An 18,937-nucleotide genomic window follows, 5' to 3' on the forward strand; every position below is an offset into this window, starting at 1 on the left:
GGATATTTTTAAATAAAAATTTATTTATTAAATATAAACACATCAGTCTGCCTTGTTTTTCTTGGTTGTGACCCTCCTCAGAGCAGCAACCTGGTCAACAGAATTAAAACTATTTGAAAGACAAATTTTTAATTTTTTTGAGAAATATCTGTAATCTCCAATCAAACACTGAGTGGGGTCTTAGCATGTGAGGACTCTGGGGTTTTTTTCTGCTAAATATGTATTATTTGAAGATAAAATTATCCAGAATATAACATCTGATGTCCTGATATTCTTCTACAAATAAATGTGGTTCTTTATTGCATAACAACAGTGTAAACTACTTTTCAGAAAGGTAGGAATGGGCTTTACTGCATTCATATGGAATTAGATGAGCTTTTTAAGGTTCCTTCCAACCCAAACCAGCCTGGGATCTTGCAGCAGTTTGTACCCTCAGAGATTCCATTTCATCCTGAGACAGGGAAGTGTTTGGTAAGCCAAACATTGTCCTGCTGTGCCCAGTGATGACCCCACACTGGAATTACTCAGGTTACAGGAACAGAACTTTGTTTCCCTCTTGTTCCAGCTGTGGAGCCTCTCATGGATGGAAATTCAGGACCCATCCTCAGACTTGACCTGAACTGTGCAGCAAACGAGGCTTTCTCTGTTACTGCAGGAACCTCAGCACTGTGCTAACAGCACAAATGACTTTCAGGAGGATTATAATTGAGTATATTATGATTCAAATCTCCTGTGAAGTCCTTGGCATTAGCTGGAGGGAGCATTAGTGCTAAATAGGATTATTTTTCCCCTTCCAGAGATAAACAATTAAAGCATAAACCACATCCAGAACAGACAACTCTAACACCATTATTAACTCTGATAAGCCAGTTTATTTCCCTGTTAATAAATCCTTCATTACAGGAACAGAAACCAAAAGCTAATTTTGAACACCCTGGTTGGGTAACAAGGGGCAACAGCTGACCTGAACTGACAGCAGCCCCACACAGAGCAACTTCACAGCAAGAATTCTGTTCCACAAACAATCTCCAATTCACATTTTATACAAATAGTTGAAAACAAGTAGAACAACAAGCAAACAAGTTTACAAAAGAAAATACTTCATTGGGATATGGGGGTTTTTCCTACAAAAGATGTGCAAGTAAAACTGATCATACAGAGAAATCCAACCTGAGCTGTGTGCTGGGGGATACCTGAGGTGAGGTCTGGGGCCGATTGCAGTTTCTCAGTATTCACAGCTGCTTTTCAAGGATAAAATATTCACAGTGCACACAGGAGGAAAGGGAAGAGCTGGATGCTTTAAGGATGATGGACAGATCCCAGATTTCTTAAGATATTTCAGTGTAACCTTCTCACAGCCATCCCTGACCAGGACAGTGCTTCATAATCCCAACACCCACGGGTCTGCAGGTTGGAAAAGCCCTCCTGGAGTGCCCTGCTGGGCAGGCTGGGCTGTCAGAGGCAGCAGTTGTGAGGCTGCAGGGCTGTGTGCATGGCAGCAGCCAGGTCCTGGGCCGTGGGGCTCCCTGCAGTGCAGCTCACAGCGATGCCAGCATCTCGCAGCGCCTTTGCTGTGCTGGGGCCGATGGCAGCAAACTGCAGGGACAGCACTGCACTGTCAGGGCTCAGCTCTCCAGCTCAGCATGGGGATTTGCAGCATTAACAGGCACCCATCAATGGAGCTGCTCAGCAGTGACTCAGGGAGATGAGTATTTATCTCAACATTACAAACACTGAAAGCTCCGAGTCCCGCAGAGCAGGGAGAAGTGAGAGGAATTTTAATCAGCTGCAGCCTGGTGCAAGCAACAACTCCTCACACCATGGCATCACTCAGGGAAAATGAAGTCTATCCCAATGGAGATGGGGGAATTGGTTGGGGAGAACAATTTTGTTTTTAAAATCCACCCAAGGCCAGCTTGGATGGGGCTGGAGCAACCTGGTGTAGTGGAAGGTGTCCCTGCCCATGGCAATGGGGTGCAACAACAGGGGTTTTAAAGTCCCTTCCAACCCAACCCTTTCTGGAATTCTATAAATCTATGTAATATCATTTGTATTTGTTATAAACTGGGGTTTTCTTCAGAGGAATAAACACAAACCAAAGATAAGGTTTGCAGTGGTTGAAACAGCCTTTGTATCTCATTTGCCCACCCCAAATTTACTGCCTCTCATATTCCACCATTTGTAAGAGAAGATACCTTGACTTGGTTGATCAAATCCCCTGAAAGCTTCTGGATGTGCTGGAGGCAGAATTTGACACCAGAGGGACTGAAGAACACGATGCTGGCAGGGATCCCCTGGGTGAAAGAAGCAGAGGTTGGCACAGCTCACTCCAGCAGTGCCTTGGCACATGGGCACAGCACACAGGGAATGGCTTTAGCCCAGAGGGCAGGGCTGGATGGGATATTGGGAATTAGGAATTGTGCCCAGAGCAGCTGTGGCTGCCCCTGGATCCCTGGCAGTGCCCAAGACCAGGTTGGACAGGTTTGGAGCAGCCTGGGACAGTGGGAGGTGTCCCTGCCATGGCAAGGGTGGCACTGGATGAGCTTTAAGTTCCCTTCCCACCCAAACCATTCCATGATTCTGCAATTCTATGATGGAGGCTCCTAACATGGAAAACCAGAAAGCCAATACTGAAAAATGAAAAGCAATGACTATTGTTACACAAACTATGTAGAGCAGATTACTCCTGGATTCTGATTTGTGATGCACAGCAAAGATGCCCAGTGATATTTCAGTTACACTACTTCAAAAACAGGAATATTCTGGGAGGCATTGCCACCTCCCTCAGAAAATCCCAAAGTACCTCAGTGTCCAGTACCTGCTGGGAGAAGTAACTGCTCAAAGATTCCTGCAGATCAGGGTGCTGGGCTGTTTGATAAACTGTGAGGCTTTCCAGGGGTATGCCTGCAATCAGGACATTAATTCATTCATTAATTTCTATTATTTCAGTTCAGCACTCACAACATCCTAACTGCACTGAAGTGTAACTCTTTTAGCTAAAAAGACACATGAAAGTTCTGTGGAGGATTTGCAGGTCCCTGAGCTGTGGGCAGCCAGCCAAGCTCCCAGTGTTTACTCCTGTCCTCTCCTCAGCAAGTTCCACTTTTACTTCTTCCAATTTGGTTCACAAGCTTTAGATACAACTTTTCTCATCACTGACTAATTAAAATGGGTCTCCAGGGGAAGTTCAACCTTTTTCTCTAAGCACTGTAGGAAGTACTTCTCTTTTCAGGGCTCCACAAGGAAACAGGAGAGCTGAGGAATTGGGTTTCTCTCCTGTAAACACACAAACAAGAACTTTAATTAACTCAGGCCTTTAATAAAGAGTAAATGTGATTTAATACATTTTAAAGGTATCAAATGCTGATTTATCAAATGCCTCACCACAGACACAGCTCGGAGGTAACTGAAAACATCTGCAGCCCCAATTCACAGGACAGGCTACTTAGCAGGAACATTAAAAATATTCCATAACTAGAATATGAATATTGGCTAAAAAGATAACTTTCTTTGCACAAGGGCAAGGGGAACAGAAATGCACTTTATCTCCTCCTCAGCACAACCTGCCTCAATTGGATATTTCAAATCTGTCCCACTCAATAAATGACAGAGCTCTCCACAAAAGAATACTCAGGCAGACAAAGAAAGGACAATACTGTGCTGGAAAGTTTTGGTCTATCTGCAATTCCATTTTCTTAATTCCCCAAGGAAAAAGGATTCTGGTTGCAGTGCTGGGGTGGGAGTGGATATCCTCACTTGCTTTTGTCAAATTAGGAATTTAACAGCAGACTTGCTTTGCACAGCTTTTGCCTTTTCTATAGATGAGAAACACAGAGAAAATTTCAATATTAAATTCTACACAGATTGATAGAGCTTTGCATTCAGCTTTCCAAAGAAATGAAATTATTTTATTACTAATTCAGATTTGTTAATACATTTTATAGAGACAACTACTGGAGAAGAAATGTTTTTAAGTGCTGGAAGGAGATTGTTGGTTTATGCAAGCAGACATTCTTCAGGGATTAAAAGAAGGGCAGCAGGGTGAAAATCAAATGGAAAGACCCCTGTAGGAGTCAACCCAGACACACCTGAGTGTTCTGACTCCACACTGAGGTTTCTTTAGAAACCAGATATTCTTAAATTAAAATTAAAAATTAGAGGAAGAATGAACTTGTCTCAGAATGTAAAAAAGATTTTAAAATTAGATGAAATTGGAATGTTCCAGCATCAATTCTCCTGCAAGTCATGGCAGTTATTTGAAGTGTCAGTGTGATACCTGTAAGCAAACACCAATTCTTTTGGTACAGAAAAACGCCTTGGTAGGCCTGAACCACACAACAAGGACTGGGATCTCCTGCTTCTGTAGCCAAATATTTGCCTTGAGAAGAGTAAATTCCTTCATTTCCCATTCCTTAAACTGAATTGGGTACCAAAGCACAAAAGGTGGTGACAAAAAAATCTCATTATTTCAGCTTTTATTTTTATTCTGGCAATAACCTCTCAAGATACAGGAAATTCAGAGCTATTATTTTCATTTACTTCATGCACAAACAGAAATTAATTTATACATAACAGGGAACATGAGACAATTTAATCTGTACTTCCAAGGTTGTTCTAAAGCTCTTGATCAGCTGAGAGCATTTAAATATGCAGAGCCCAATAAATTCTGGAGGATATTTCTATGTCTCAACAACAAACAGGCTCCAGTGCCTGAAATTCACTGCTTGGGTAATTTTTTTCACCTTCCTACAACAATAAACAGGTATTTCTCTTGTCTTTCTGCTTGAAAAAATCCCAGCAAATATTAATTCACTGCCAGAAGTAGATTTTGCAGCACTAAAAATCAGCTGAACCCTTTCTTTGCTTTAACACATTTGCTATTAGAAGAGAGGAGATGGGTTATTCTTCACTCACAACATATTCGTGTTGCATTTTTAATTTTCAGAATTTATTATTTGATCTTGTGCTGGCAACTTCCATTTTTACCATTAAATATTCCCTAGAGCTGAAGTATTTTATGTGCCAGTGAATTAGAGAGCACTGTGCCCAGCAAAACCAATCCTTTCCAGCTCCCATCCCATTTTTCTTGTCCCTGTAAATCTCTGCTACTGGGCAGGCTTTGCTCAGCAGCCTCACATCTGTGCAAAAACTCTTTTTTCACTGCTCCTACTGAGCCATCCACTCAAAAAATAAACAGTTCCTAAGTCTAAAAATCTTCCTTATTGCTACTGGAAATTTTAACAACTTAAGAGTAAGAACAGAAGTCAGCAAACAGACTTTTTTAAAATTCCCCAATAATCTGATAATAGGCTAAGAGTTACAGATTTAACCATAACAAAATGGTTAAACAAAACTTAAAGCATCAATTTAATTTCTTCAAAACCACTCAGTTTTGGTGCTGAGAACCAGATCCCTCTGAAACCACAGGGTAATTTTGGGGAAAGTCACCAGCAATCAAATCTTCTCATTTAGCAGCAATTTCCAGTCATTACAGCTCTGATCTTCCAGTAAAAATAAACTTTTTCCTGCTGGTTCATATAGTATTTATTAATTAACTAGAGGGTCTAAGATTACATGTAGATTAATATCTTGTAAATGCATTTTGAAGTATTTTTGTCTCACAGTGCACTTGATTTTGCCTCAAGGAAATTCTGAAATGATGGAAGGGACCTTAATTCACTTAGGATTACTTTAATTTAACTCCAACATTTTAACCACTTACTTGAACAAATATATTCAGCTAATTTCTCAGCATTTCCAGCCATTTCTCCTTGTGGAACAAGACCAATTTCTTCCACTAGAACCAAAAGCAGCAAAGAAAAAACCATGGCAAACAATGAGAACAATTCAGATTTCCTGCAGAACCAAAAGCAGCAAAGAAAAAACCATGGCAAACAATGAGAACAATTCAGATTTCCTGCAGAACCAAAAGCAGCAAAGAAAAAACCATGGCAAACAATGAGAACAATTCAGATTTCCTGCCACAGAACCCTGGGATGGAAAGGGAGGCACACAAATAATTTGTGTACAAATAAATTCTGCAAGGTTAGAATCCCTTTCATCCAATTTCAATTCCAAAAGTAATGACAAAACCACATTCAAATTAAGAACAAAGGGGGTTTTTTTCCTGTTTTGACCCAATTTTTCAAGCAGTGGCCATCAGATTAGAACAGAAGGAGCAGAAATCCAGAGGCTGGATCAGATCCATGGATATCCTTGGCTGGAGCATGGATAATCCCAACGTTTACATAATTACCTCTCTTCCAAATTAACCACTTTAAAACTTAAATTTCCTTCTCAGCACCATTGAATAACAGCTCTTCCTCCAAAAATTGTACTTACAAGTCAGATTTAGCCAATTTTTCTTTTTTTAAACCCCAGCTTACCTAAAGAAGCTGTAGCTTTTCCTACCACATATGTTGGTTTGATATTCCACATTTGTTTAAGAGATTTTGACCAGGCTGAAAAACATTAAATTATACTAAATTAAATGGAATTTAAGCACATGGCAACAGAATGTGAATGATAAATGACTTTTTGGGCTTTTGTTTAATCCACAAATACAGCAAAATGATAATAATAGCTAAAATTCCACTACACATTCAGCAAATCTGGATGTACAAATCCTACAGGATCAAAAATAGATACCCCAAGTTTTTTTATTGTCTTGTTTTAATCAGAGCAGCACAGGACACTGAGTTTTTTCTGGGACTACTGGGGTGAAAAAAGAAACACAAACCACAACAGTAAAAATAAAAATCAGAAGTAAAAAACTCAAGGATTTATTGCCATTGAGAGGACCCAAATAAGAACTACAGACTCATTTTTATTATTAAAATATTTATTTTCCAAAAGTCCTAATCAAGGTTAGGGATGGAATTAGAGATACTTTTTGACCTAAAATCTTAATATATTTTTCTCTACTGCTACAAATGCTACAATAGCTGAGGGTCTCAGTGCATTGACTGCTTACTCAAAGGTGTAACCTTACTCACAGGACATTGATTTGTCCACAGCCCAAAAATGGAGCAGGTAAAGTAGAAACTCCATGCCAGAATCACCCAAGATAAGAATTTGGAAGAGTTTAGGATTTGGCACTTCATTGTGATGGGTATTTCTATTTAGCAGGATTCTTCCTCACTCCTCATCTCCTGCCTTGGATGCCTCAGCACTTCTTCATTTTTTAGCTAATAATTAATTAATTCACTTGAGAAATTTCTTATCCGAGAGAGAGAGAGCTCCCTTTTTCTGCAGCTTTTCATAGGAATTATACAGGCACAGAAGTGATGGCCAGTTTTTGTGAGATGATCTTCTCTTTAAGGAGGAAAGCAGTCAGCACTCAACCAGGCACTGCAGCAAAAAATATAATATTCCTTCTGCAAGAGAGAACCAGAGCTGGCAAAGCTCTCACTAATTGGTAACTTGCACCAAAAGCTCCTTTCCTTCATTTTTCAGCGTGGAAAACACAACCCTTAAAAGCTCAGGGTAGCATAAACCCTTTATGATTCTGAAAGAATTATGAAATTCAGGTTTTTTCAAAAAAAACATGCTCCAAATATCTACTGGTGGATGAAATAAAATTCATTAAAATCCAAACTTTAGAAGATGCTGGGAGAAAAAGACCAAGGAATATCAATATGTACTTACCCTCTTTTTTACTCTTCTCTTTTAAACATATCTTGATGGCTTCTAATGCTCTTGGGCTGGTAAAAACCAGGCCTCCATAGCACTCTGGATGGGAAAGCTATTTAGAAACAGTAAATTTAAGAAGTAAAAAAAAAAAAAATTAATTATAAATTAATTTTAAAAATCAGCTGCTCAATTATTTATAACCTTGTGGCAACCAGAACAGCTTCAATAACTGCCAGAAATGCCCCAACACTTGTGACAATTCACAATTTAAATGTGAATTCTGTTTGAACAATTTAATTCTTTAAGAAGCAAGGGCAAGGTCCTTGATGTTGTACATGAAATTTACTGTACAACCAGAGAGTTATTTGTACCACACAGAGAATGATTAAATGGGATCTTGGCAACCAAATCCTGTTGGAAATAAAACAACTGAAAGAATTTCAAACTTACCTTCTCAAATAAGCTGTCAAGAGAGGTGAATTCAAATGACAAAGCTGGGATCAACGTTGCTTCCAAGTTGTATGATCCTAATTCCTATCAAGAAAAGGTTTGCAGCTCTTGAAATAAATTCCAAACAGCATTTTTGCTTTTTCAAAGAGCTGACTAAGTCAGCACAAGCATTTCTCTTTGTTAAAGCAAAAGAAAAAGGCATTTTATTTCCTTTCCCTGGTAAATCTAGTTTGAATTTGTTAGTTATTTATTATTACAAGATTTAATTAAACAATCAGCTGTGGGACCTTCTGAGGTACAGGAGACACCAGCACAAAACTCTGAAGCCCCCAAGTGCCCACCCAGTCCTGTGAATATCCCTGTGCATGTCTGTAATTCTGTCAGTAGGTTTCTTCTGAAGAAATAATCCTCCTTTATCAGGAATTCTTCCTCTTATCAGTGAGATTTACTCACAGGACCAAGGGCAGGAGCAGAAGGGACCCCAGCAACAGGTAAGCTCTATTTCACATCACATTCCCATAAAAACACAAAGAGTTTCTGTAATCCTTATTCTGTCCAAATAAGCATAATCAATACTAATTAATTCAAATGAGGCTGGTTCAATATCAGTACTTTGCTGAGAGCTTTACAATGAATTCAGTACAAATGTCCCATAATTAATACAATTTTTGGCAGGAAGGGCTATTTTCCAAGATACTTTTTCTCCCAGCATAATTTCAGAAAGACACTCCTAATTTTTATTGTTTGACTTGAAACAATTGCATTCATATTTAATAAAGAAGTGACACTTTTTTTTCTAGTTTTCTCAACGTTTACTCACTTCAATATAAGGATCTGGTCCTGAATCTTTGTCTTTGGGATCCTTCAGCAGCAGAACCTTCATTGTTCACCAAGGAGGCTCAGCAGAACCCTGAAACACAAGAATGGAATTTATCTTAATTATATCTAATTTTTGGAGGAGTTTTTGACTCTAACAGTGACTTTAGCAGCTCCAAGGAGTGAGTTGCTAGCAGTTGTACTGCTCTTGCACAAGGAGTAAACAGCTATTTGTGCATTCTCCAGGCAGGAACACCCACCCTGATAAGGACAGAAAAGAATATGCTGCCTTTAGATAACACTGCTCAAAGGAGAGGCTCTGCTAAACTCATCAAGGGGAACACATTTGAAAGAATATTTTGTAAAAGCAGTAGCAGGTCCTACAATGCCCTCACGTTCTGCAATTGAATCAGCTCCTATCTACAAAAAGATTATTTATTCTATTAATTTCCACGCAGCCTCTGCTCAGCAAAATGAGCATGCAAAGATTGGTTTTATTTAATATATGTGTGTCTATATGCACACATTTATCCATCTATAATAATATAGATAATATTAATATGCTTTCTCTGATAGTCTAGGAAACAAGGCAGGACTGAAAACATCTATTCTGCTATAAAAATGGAAGAAAAAAGATGAGACTTCTCAGTTCCTTACAAGCTTTGGTGGTAACCTCAAAGTTACAAAACGTAACCAATACACAAATAATACAAACAGAAATCCACTCTCTAAGTGCATATTTACCCCAATTACCAGTGTGGTATTTTCCTGACAGATCACACACATAGGAAAATTCAATCCTCCACTAAATTCTTTTCCTGGATATCAGTATTAGAATTTTGGCAAGGAGCTAATTGCTCCCAGAGCAAACACAGCTTAAAAAACAAAACAAAAAAAGCCAACCAAACAAAAAAAACCCAGACAAACACAAGACTTAAAACCCCACAGATGCGTTTGAGGCTTTAAAGGGAAGATGAAAATCTGAGCCTACTTGAAGCACGTTTATAAAGCCGGAGTTACATCCCAGGGCTCTGTGCCTTGCATTTCCCCTGGCTGGCAACAGCGAGTGCCCAATGCTCTTCTTTCCACGGCCTCATTAACAGCTCATTTCTTCATTAATTAGACACAAAGCGTTCAATGGAACACGTTGCATGTAACTTGATCATTAATGAGCATTCTTTCAGTGTTTAGGGCATTTGAACGCGTTTTCCCGACTGGCATTTTCATAAAGTCCCGAATCACGTTGTGCTTACTGCGCTGTCCCTGTCACCGTTCTCTGTGATTTATCTGGAATTATCCAGGGACTTTGGGTCGGGGGAACCCGGGACACGACTTCTAGAGCGAGCAGCCTGATTCCTGCTTTAATCGGCAGTTTTTACAAACGCTGGTTTTTACTTACAGTAATTTTTGCTACTGTCGGAGATGCTCAGACACTTTTAAAGCACAGCGTCCCTGAGGCTGAGGAAGCCTCCAAGGTCACCGAGCCCGAGCAGAGCCCGATCCCCACCGCGTCCCCAGCCCTGGAGCCACCTCCGGCTCTTCCTGCAGGGACGGGGACTCCAAACCGCCCTGGGCAGGCGGATTTACCCCCTGCCAGCCATTCCTGTAAGGAATTCCCTTCGCAAGGAAGTGACACCACAGCAACGAGAGGAAATCCGGGTTCACGGGGACAGAGGCGGGCCGCGCCTCCCCCTTCGGGCTCCGCGGCTGCTCCGCGCTCAGCGGGCGCTGCCTGCCGCTCTCCATCGCGACTTTCGGCGACATTCAGCGACATCCCGCGGCCACACCGCCCCTCCGTGCCCATGGCCACGCCGGCCAAGCGCCGGGCGCGGGACCCCGCCGGGGAGCAGGGCTCCCACAGCGGCTCCGGCAGCTCCGAGGGCTCCGACAGCGGCTCCGAGAGCTCGGCGTGCTCCGACTCGGACGAGCCCATCGCTGAGGTGAGCGGGACCGGCCCCGCACGGCTCCGGTACGGGTGGGGTTGGCAGGGATGTTCGGGATTGAATTGGGAAGGAATTTTGTCAGGGGATATTCGGGAAGGGATTGGGACGGGATTGTTGTCAGGGGATATTCGGGAAGGGCTTGCTGTCAGGGGATATTCGGGAAAGGACTGTCGGGGGATGCTCAGGAAGGGCTTGGGAAGGGCTTGGGAAGGGTGTCAGGGGGTGTTCGGGTGTCGATGCGTTTCTCTTCACGGAGAAAACCAAGGCACAGATCTTCCCAAGAATATTTCTGGGTTTCACATTCGCTAAACCTCAGAGAAAGGAAAAACAATTCTTATCATTTGCAGTGCCTGTGTTTGTGCAAAAGTAGAATACAATATGGAGATTGTTTACCCTAAGTGATGGTGTTTTGTTTCCTTGGCCTGTCAGGGCCAGGTGTGTGTGTGTGTGTCGGGACTGAGGGTGACAGTCACGAGTTCTGTGCAGTGTGTGCAGAGTTGAGTGCTTGGCAAATTCAGTTTAGAGGTAATGTAATATAGTATAGAATGACGTAGTATAATAAAATAATTAATTAGCCTTCTGATAGCATGGAATCAGATGCCTCATTTTTCTCCCCTCATTGGGGTTCCCTGAAAATACTATACCGGGGAAGGGCTTGGGAAGGGATTGTGCCCCGCCAGGCCCAGCGGGTGCTGGGTGCGTGTCCTGTGGGAGCACAGGGAACGCGTCCCTGTGGGCCGGAGATCCAAAGTGTGTTCACTGTGTTGTTGTTGAAAGTTTTGATTTTTTTAGCTGTTTTCCAAGTGTTGGGGCCCAGAGGTCTCAGCTGTACAGCCCCCTGACCCTTGGTGTGTCCGCTCAGGTGTGGGGCTGGAGGTGGCTGCTTGGAAACGATGCTGTCAGCACAGGGCATTAGCTCTTTTATTATTTTCTGCTATGGTTTATTATTGTAAAAATAAATTTGCTTCCTTTTATTGTAGGATCCCAGAATAGTTTGGTTTGGAAAGGACATTAAAGCCCATCCAGTTTCACCCCCTGCCATGGCAGGGACACCTTGCACTATCGCAGGGTTTTCCAAGGCCTGTCCAACCTGGCCTTGGGCACTTGCAGGGATCCAGGGCAGCCTGTGCCTGTGTCTCCTGAATTTTGCTGCCTCCCAAGGGACTGTGCGCCTGTTTTCTACATTGCAAAGAGGTCTTTAACACTGTTCTTCCAGTGGACAGCAAAGGCCACAACCTCTGTGTGAGATTGGAGAGAGTTCTGGGGCTGAACGGTGGCAAAAGTGAGGCTGAGTTGTTGAGGTTACTCAGGAGTAGTTGAAACTGGCAATTAAAAGTTGAATGATCTTGAACAGTGGAAAAGGTGGGCAGAGAAACCTTGGCAGGTGTGATTTTTAATATTGAATACCAATAAAAATGTTGGTAGACACACAGCATTTGTTCTGGAAGGAGAAGCAGCAGTTCCCACTGTGGCTGCTGCAGTGCTTGGGTATCATCATTTGCAGAGTTCCACAGTGGGGTTAGTGATGCCAGGAGGATTTGGGGAAATAGCAGAAGTGTGGGTTTGGGTGTAATTATTTAATGTCTGCAGCAATCTGCAGCTAAGGTGTTAGAGCCCAGTGCTGAAGTTTCCAGGGTTTAACTGCCTGGGTCAGCCTCTCTCCAGGAAGGGTCTGTGGCTGCAACAGCTGTAATTGTGTGAACCAGATGGCAGGAGAAAAGCATTGAAGGTTTGTTCATGACACAATTGGTGGGTCAGTTTTAAAAAGTTACTGTCAGAAACGTTCTCTAAAGCTCACAGGAGAAATGATAACAATTGCTGAGATTACTGCAAGGTGGAAATAAGTTCTGTTTCTGCTCTTTGCCATTATTGCCTTCAAGTTTCTTACAGTTTAGCTTTGTTCTGATATAACCTCTGCCAAGTGTGTGTGATATTCTCTGTTTTGCTCCACAGGAAGTGAATGTTGAATTTGAAGCACATTCTATATCAGACAATGACTATAATGGGATCAAGAAGTTACTACAGCAGGTACTGTGGCTACTTGTCAGCTTGGTTCATATGTCCATTTATAAATAATATCTAAGGAGTTGTGCAAAGGCATCACTTCACATTCTCTGTATTGATTTATAGCTTTTATATATTACTTTCTTTCCTTTATTAGATAATCCCAGAGCAGTTTGGGTCTGAAGGGACTTTAAAGCCCATCCAGTGCCACCCCTGCCATGGCCAGGGACACCTTCCACTGTCCCAGATTGCTCCAAGCTCCATCCAGCCTGCCCTTGGACACTTCCAGGGATGGAATAGCCACAGCTTTCAGATCATACCAAACTCCAGAGGGCACCAGTGTGAAAATACCAGCATGTGGAAGGTGCAGGAGCTAGCACCTCCAGCAGCTGATTGCTAGTTTTTGCAGTATTATAATGAAGGAAGATAAATAAAAATCTCACTTTATTTTCTATTACGTGGTCCATGATACACTCTCAGTGCCTGAAATTTAATACTTGTTTCCTGTCTTCCAGTTGTTTCTAAAAGCTCCTGTTAACACTGCTGAATTAACTGATATATTAATACAACAGAACCATATTGGGAGTATTATCAAGGTAAGACAGATATAATATTAGTAATTGAAGTACAATGCTTTTTTTTGTTAAAATGACATTATTTCTGTATTTCAGAAGGGGATTCTGTCTGTTATTGTGTGCTTTCTTGCTCTTTCTGCTTTAAGAATAATTTTTCTATGGGAACTGAAATTTTCCATGCCTACTTTCAAGCAAAGAATGAATTTGCTGTGTTGTTATTGCTGGTTTCTTTTTACACATGGAAAGCTTTTCCCTCCCTGAATTTCAGTGTAGTAATGCTGAAAATGCAATGGAGAGGTTTGTCACCATCTCCATAGGAAATAGGAGTTTATGACTTTCCTACAAAGACACAGCTCCTTGTCCCCTCCCTATCAAAGCTTTATTGCTCTGTGCTTGTCCAGACACTCCAGGTTTACTGCATCAGAAACTGAAGGAAATTGGTTTTGTTTAAGATATTGCCATTCCCTGGGCTGAGATGCTGCTTGTCAAACGTGAGCTATCAACCTTCAGTGCCTTTCAGAGGACTCTGCTGTGGAAGGTGCATGGCCTGGTCTCTGAAGCTGCCTCTGAGCACACTGAGGTGTTCAGGGGTGCAGCACAATGTGCAGTGTGTGTTTGTACAGATTCCTCTGTGGTTTTCATCTGCTGACATCACCTGGAAAGAAAAACATCTTTTTCTACAGACTGGAAATAGAATGTCAGTATGAGCTGTTGCTTTTCCTTTCATCCAACAGCAAGCAGAAGTGCAGGAAGACAGTTCTGATGATGAAGAAGATGATGATGAAATTTTTGGTTTTATAAGCTGCTTGAACTTAACAGAAAGGAAGGTTGGTATTCCTCAGTAACATCTGCTTATAAATATTACCATCAGTAATAAATGAGACTGCATCCTGTGTAACAGGTCTGGACAGCTGGACAGGATTTGGAATTCCACTCTGGAGGACTGGGGTGATAAAACTTGAAGTGGATTAGCTTTTTGGGGTGATAAAACTTGAAGTGGCTTTGCTTTTTGGGGTGATAGAACTTGAAGTGGCTTTGCTTTTTGGGGTGATAAAACTTGAAGTGGATTAGCTTTTTGGGGTTATAGAACTTGAAGTGGATTAGCTTTTTAGGGTGATAAAACTTGAAGTGGATTAGCTTTTTGGGGGTTATAGAACTTGAAGTGGCTTCACTTTTTGGGTCAAACGTGAAGCACAAAATGGAACAGAGTGTTAAAACTGGGCCCAGTAATTCCAGCATAAATGAGCTGTCAGTCTCTTGTATTTCCTCCCCTTGATCTTGTGCAGTTTGGAGTTTTGCTGTGGTGCTGCAGTTCCTTGTTCCATCACTTCACAAGCTTTGTTTGCCCTCAGCCTTAGGCTGGAGAATGATTTCACAGCAATGGTGCAGTGCTTTAGGGGCTGCTGAGGGAAATTGCCACCGGGCCTGTAGGAATTTCCCTCCAAGGTGACACTCAGGTGACACTCAAGGGTTTTTTTGTGCAAACAGCTGTTTTATCAGGTAAATAAAATGCACCCTTTGCTTGCAGGGCACCCAGTGTGCTGAGCAAATCAAAGAGCTGCTCCTGGGGCGCTGTGAGCAGAGCTGTGAGCAGCAGGTGCTGGAGCAGCTCAGCAAACTCCTCAGTGACAGCACCAAGCCTGTGGGGCTCATCCTGAGTGAGAGGTTCATCAATGTCCCCCCTCAGATTGCTCTGCCCATGCACCAGCAGCTCCAGTAAGTTTGTTTATTTTTTTTCTTGCTGAATGATATTTTTCATCATATTTTCAGAACTCTTATGTACATAGTGCTCAGACAATTGATGCTATAGATATGAGTAAAGCATGAACAAAAAAAAATATTATCTCATATAGGGTCTTTAGTTAATTTTAAAAATACTTTTATATCTTTATAAACCTACAAAACTTTCTCAAATTCTATAGCAAATATAATTTGAGAAAATGTGCTGTTCTACCTATCTAGAAATAGAAATAGCTCTATCTATGTTGCAGTTTATCCTTGTTTTGCAGATTATTTTCAATCTGATCTAGGAAAATTTAAAAATGAGGACTCTTTTAGCAGCTTGGGTGTTGCTGTGTTAATGTCTGGCTCAGGAATGGGAGATTTGGGCTGAGGGAAAGGATTGAAAGGTGAATTAGTTTTGACCCATGTAAATATGCAGTGTTTTGATTAGTTTCAGGTAATGAAAAAGCAGGTGAAGTGCTGCTTGATCTCTGCTAATTCATGGATTATATCAAAAGCTGGGTGAATGTAAATAAATTAAGCATTGAAACACAGCATTACATTATTCTAGTGTCACACTGAGAACAGGGAGCAAGGAAGTTTTATTGGCTAAGGCACCAGTAATAGAATGGAGATCATCTTTATTTCTTCTTTCATTTTTGCCTTCTTTCCTCTCATGTGAGATGAGATTAGAAGTCAGATTGAGGTCACCCCAATTCAGCACTTGTCACAGCTCAAATTCAGATCTCAGCCTCTTTGTCTCAAGGTTTTGGAGTGACAACATGTTGAACACAAGGCTGAGCAGGAATATGTTCTGTCTTTTCAGTTACAGTCCTCAAGGAGTGATAATGTGATGTATTTTTAAGGAGAGTTGCACTGAGAATCATTGTACCACCATGAACAGGATTCAGGGAAAAAAGGGTTATGCTGTGTGCTGTGGAAAAACATCCATGTTTTTATAGTTTAAAGTACAAATAGTGTGTTTAAGTACAAGGAATGCATCTGCAAAATTGATTTTCTGAGGTGTCATAAAAGTATAGGCTGCAATTTGAATATCCTTTCTATGCCACTACATGACAAGGTTTGGTTGTGTGCTTGTTTAGGATTTAAGTTGTGGGAACATTTCTTCCTCTTCAGGAAGGAGCTGACTGAGGCACAGAGGACAAACAAACCCTGTGGGAAGTGCCACTATTACCTCCTGATCAGCAAGACCTTTACAGAAGCCACAAAGAGCAATTCTAAGAGGAAAGAAGGGAAGAATCAGCCAAAGGAGGAATTAATGTTTGCAAATGCAGAGGAAGAATTCTTTCATGAGGTAACATCATTATTTAATTCAAAATGCTTCTTTTTCTTTACATATCAACAAGAGATGTTTCACCTTAAATTCAAGGGGAACTTTTATCAAGGTGATCACAAATATTTTGAAATTAAATCAAGGATGTTTTGGAGTAGTGTTGAGAGAGAAGCAATCAAGCTCTTTGTGTGTATTGATTTATCTGTTCCCTCCTGGGTACCTGTTACTTGCAAAAAATGCTCAGAATAAAAACTTATGGAGGTCCTAAGAGATGGCTCTTGCTTCCCTTTCCTGTCTCTATTCTAGTCAGGGCAAGTACATTAATAAAAAGTGGTGAAACACTGAGATGAAAATATTACTTCCCATTTCCTAAGGCAGCCTGGCCACACAACTCTGCTGGTCCCAAGCCAGATGAGGTGAGGGCAAAATGCAGGAAATTAAATTTAGGATGTGCTTTGAAATGCAAAGAATTTTTCATGGCTTCTTTTTTTCCTCCCTTTTTTTGTTCCCAAAGCTTTAAAACCACTATTATACAATATCATTACTTTATCAAGAGGCTGTTATTTTTCATTTCTGGCAGTGCCTGCAGGGCAAAGGACTTGCACATGCATGGGGTGGTTAATGGCAAAGGTTCCTGTGTGTAATCATTCTGACAGAGGCTCTGATAGGGCTGTAATTTTATTTTTTGAGAGTGAGAGAAATGTAAGTGGAGGAATTCACTGGTAGCTGTAGGGAATTGTGTTGTAGCAGGTTGTGGATTTTTTGTGTTCCTGCCACAGCAGCTGAAACAGCTGAAGCTGAATTCTGTGTAAAATGTTATTGAAAAGCTGCTGGGGAGAAGCCTGTGGAGCTCATGTGTCTGTCCATGGGTGTTGTGTTGTAGAAGGGCCATTTTGTATTTATTTATCTCAGCTTTGTTAATTATTAAAGGCTAATTGTGTGCTTTCATCTAAACTCCAGTAGTTCCCAGCTCAAACTGAGCATGGTTTTCTTTTTAACAATCTTTCCAGTGTTTAAAAAAAGTCATTTTAAACATTATGTAGGGTATTAAATAAAATGTCTCTCTGTACTTAATAATGTGTGTGTGTTAAATTAGTGCTGAGTGTCTGTCCTCCCTGATCACACACAATGTTAATTAGATTGCCATCAAACAGCATTAAATGTGCTGAGGCACCTGGAGCATATCAAACTGAGAGCAGCCTTTTCCTGCACCTGGCACTGCCCTGGCCTTCATTCTGCTCCTTACAGTTATAACCAGAAAATCTATTAGAACCAGACTTGCAATGGATTAAAGGTGCTCAAATTGTTCTTGAGCAAAGCCACTCAGTTAGTGTGCTAATTCATCCAAAATGAGACTTAAAGCCTTGGTATATTGAGTGGATCTTAATTTTCCTTCAAAGGGAAGGAATCAGGTAAGTTCTCTGTTGATGGTTCAGCTCAGAGTTCTTCATCTGACTTGTGTGAGAACTTGAAACATTCATTAGGTTATTTTTCTGATCAGGAATTTTGTCTAGGAAAGCTGATGAAAAGGGACTTTCTGTATGGGGTTTATATCCCTGAAAGGAAATAATGCACATTCCAGACACCTGCCTGTTTGGAGAGGCATAAACAGATCTTCCAGTTGCTGCAGCCATCTGGAACCTTTCCAAGAGCTTTCTGAAATTCTCCTCAGGATTCATTTGGTGCCCATCCCCTTAATATTTGATTTATACTCATATTATTACAGATTCCTTAACTTTTAGGACTCTAGGCAGTTTCAAGAGAAGCCTCAAGTCTCTGAGGCTCTCCTGAAAGCAGGAGAGCCTCAGAACATTGATTTTTTCTTTTTTCCCCCTCCCTCCTAGGTTATTTCTCTCATCCCAAACTATAAAGGTAGCAATCATTATAGAATTTAATATGAAAGATATAAATTCTGTGAAAATATAATGTTTGTTTGAAATACTTCAAATAGTGGATGTTTTGGTTGTTCTTTTTGGTGGACACTTCAAGAGGGAAAAAAAACCTTCTTAATAAGCATGGGAATGATAGATTCATTATTTTCACTTTGTTTGGATGATGAATTATCTTCATACTAATTAAACATTTTAATCTGAATGCTTTTGTTTCTGTTGTTCAGAAAGCCCTTCTGAAATTCAACTACTCTGTGCAAGAGGAAAGTGACACCTGTCTGGGTGGCAGATGGTCCTTTGATGATGTGCCCATGAAGCCTCTGAGGACAGTTATTGTAGTTCCAGCTGATGGAATCCCTGGAATTATGGAGAAACTCAAGGATTATCTCTCCCTCTGAGCTGCCCTACAAACCCCAGGTTTTTACAGAGCAGCCATGCAGGACTGTGAGCTCAGAATATTTGCAGAACTGCTGTTGGGTCAACAGTTTTGTACAACTAAAAATATCACCAAATGAATATTTTTAAATACTGGATCTTATTTTACTTTGTTATCATCAAGAAGCAGTCAATAAAAACCCAGTGTCAAGAGAAAACCTGAATATCTGCTCAATG

General features: G+C 41.0%; 2 protein-coding genes across 6 annotated transcripts; one reads left to right on the forward strand and one right to left on the reverse strand.

Annotated features, from left to right (window-relative positions):
- Positions 1-885: 885 nt before the first annotated feature.
- Positions 886-10,516, reverse strand: UROS (uroporphyrinogen III synthase). 5 transcript variants are annotated; one of them, XM_058810526.1, is made up of 10 exons: positions 10,298-10,516; positions 8,903-8,992; positions 8,083-8,166; positions 7,648-7,744; positions 6,387-6,461; positions 5,723-5,797; positions 3,193-3,276; positions 2,819-2,904; positions 2,196-2,294; positions 886-1,596 (listed from the first exon to the last, which is right to left on the reverse strand). In XM_058810526.1, exons 2-10 carry the CDS (start codon positions 8,963-8,965, stop codon positions 1,456-1,458), a joined length of 804 nt encoding a protein of 267 aa, XP_058666509.1. In that variant the 5' UTR covers positions 8,966-8,992; positions 10,298-10,516; the 3' UTR covers positions 886-1,455. The 5 variants fall into 5 exon arrangements, with proteins under 5 accessions (XP_058666509.1, XP_058666510.1, XP_058666511.1 ...); XM_058810527.1 differs by lacking the exon at positions 10,298-10,516 and adding an exon at positions 9,890-9,953; XM_058810528.1 differs by lacking the exon at positions 6,387-6,461.
- Positions 10,517-10,589: 73 nt separating this feature from the next.
- Positions 10,590-18,907, forward strand: BCCIP (BRCA2 and CDKN1A interacting protein). The gene is made up of 7 exons (XM_058810704.1): positions 10,590-10,838; positions 12,795-12,869; positions 13,361-13,441; positions 14,155-14,247; positions 14,949-15,136; positions 16,280-16,457; positions 18,553-18,907. The coding sequence occupies exons 1-7, from the start codon at positions 10,701-10,703 to the stop codon at positions 18,721-18,723; spliced, it is 924 nt and encodes a 307-aa protein (XP_058666687.1). The 5' UTR covers positions 10,590-10,700; the 3' UTR covers positions 18,724-18,907.
- Positions 18,908-18,937: the final 30 nt, after the last annotated feature.

This window comes from Ammospiza caudacuta, chromosome 9 (genome assembly GCF_027887145.1).
Source record: "Ammospiza caudacuta isolate bAmmCau1 chromosome 9, bAmmCau1.pri, whole genome shotgun sequence".
NCBI classification, from domain to species: domain Eukaryota; kingdom Metazoa; phylum Chordata; class Aves; order Passeriformes; family Passerellidae; genus Ammospiza; species Ammospiza caudacuta.

What these genes read in the sequence shown, in the direction of transcription:
- BCCIP (XM_058810704.1), top strand. Translation starts at nt 10,701, where the DNA reads ATGGCCACGCCGGCCAAGCGCCGGGCGCGGGACCCCGCCGGGGAGCAG. An exon ending in TCAAGAAGTTACTACAGCAG is followed by an intron (nt 12,870 to 13,360) that starts GTACTGTGGCTA and finishes CCTGTCTTCCAG; the next exon opens with TTGTTTCTAAAAGCTCCTGT. An exon ending in ATATTGGGAGTATTATCAAG is followed by an intron (nt 13,442 to 14,154) that starts GTAAGACAGATA and finishes TTCATCCAACAG; the next exon opens with CAAGCAGAAGTGCAGGAAGA.
- UROS (XM_058810526.1), bottom strand. Translation starts at nt 8,965, where the DNA reads ATGAAGGTTCTGCTGCTGAAGGATCCCAAAGACAAAGATTCAGGACCA. An exon ending in AAAAGCTACAGCTTCTTTAG is followed by an intron (nt 5,798 to 6,386) that starts GTAAGCTGGGGT and finishes TTTTGGTTCTAG; the next exon opens with TGGAAGAAATTGGTCTTGTT. An exon ending in AGCTGAATATATTTGTTCAA is followed by an intron (nt 3,277 to 5,722) that starts GTAAGTGGTTAA and finishes GTGTGTTTACAG; the next exon opens with GAGAGAAACCCAATTCCTCA.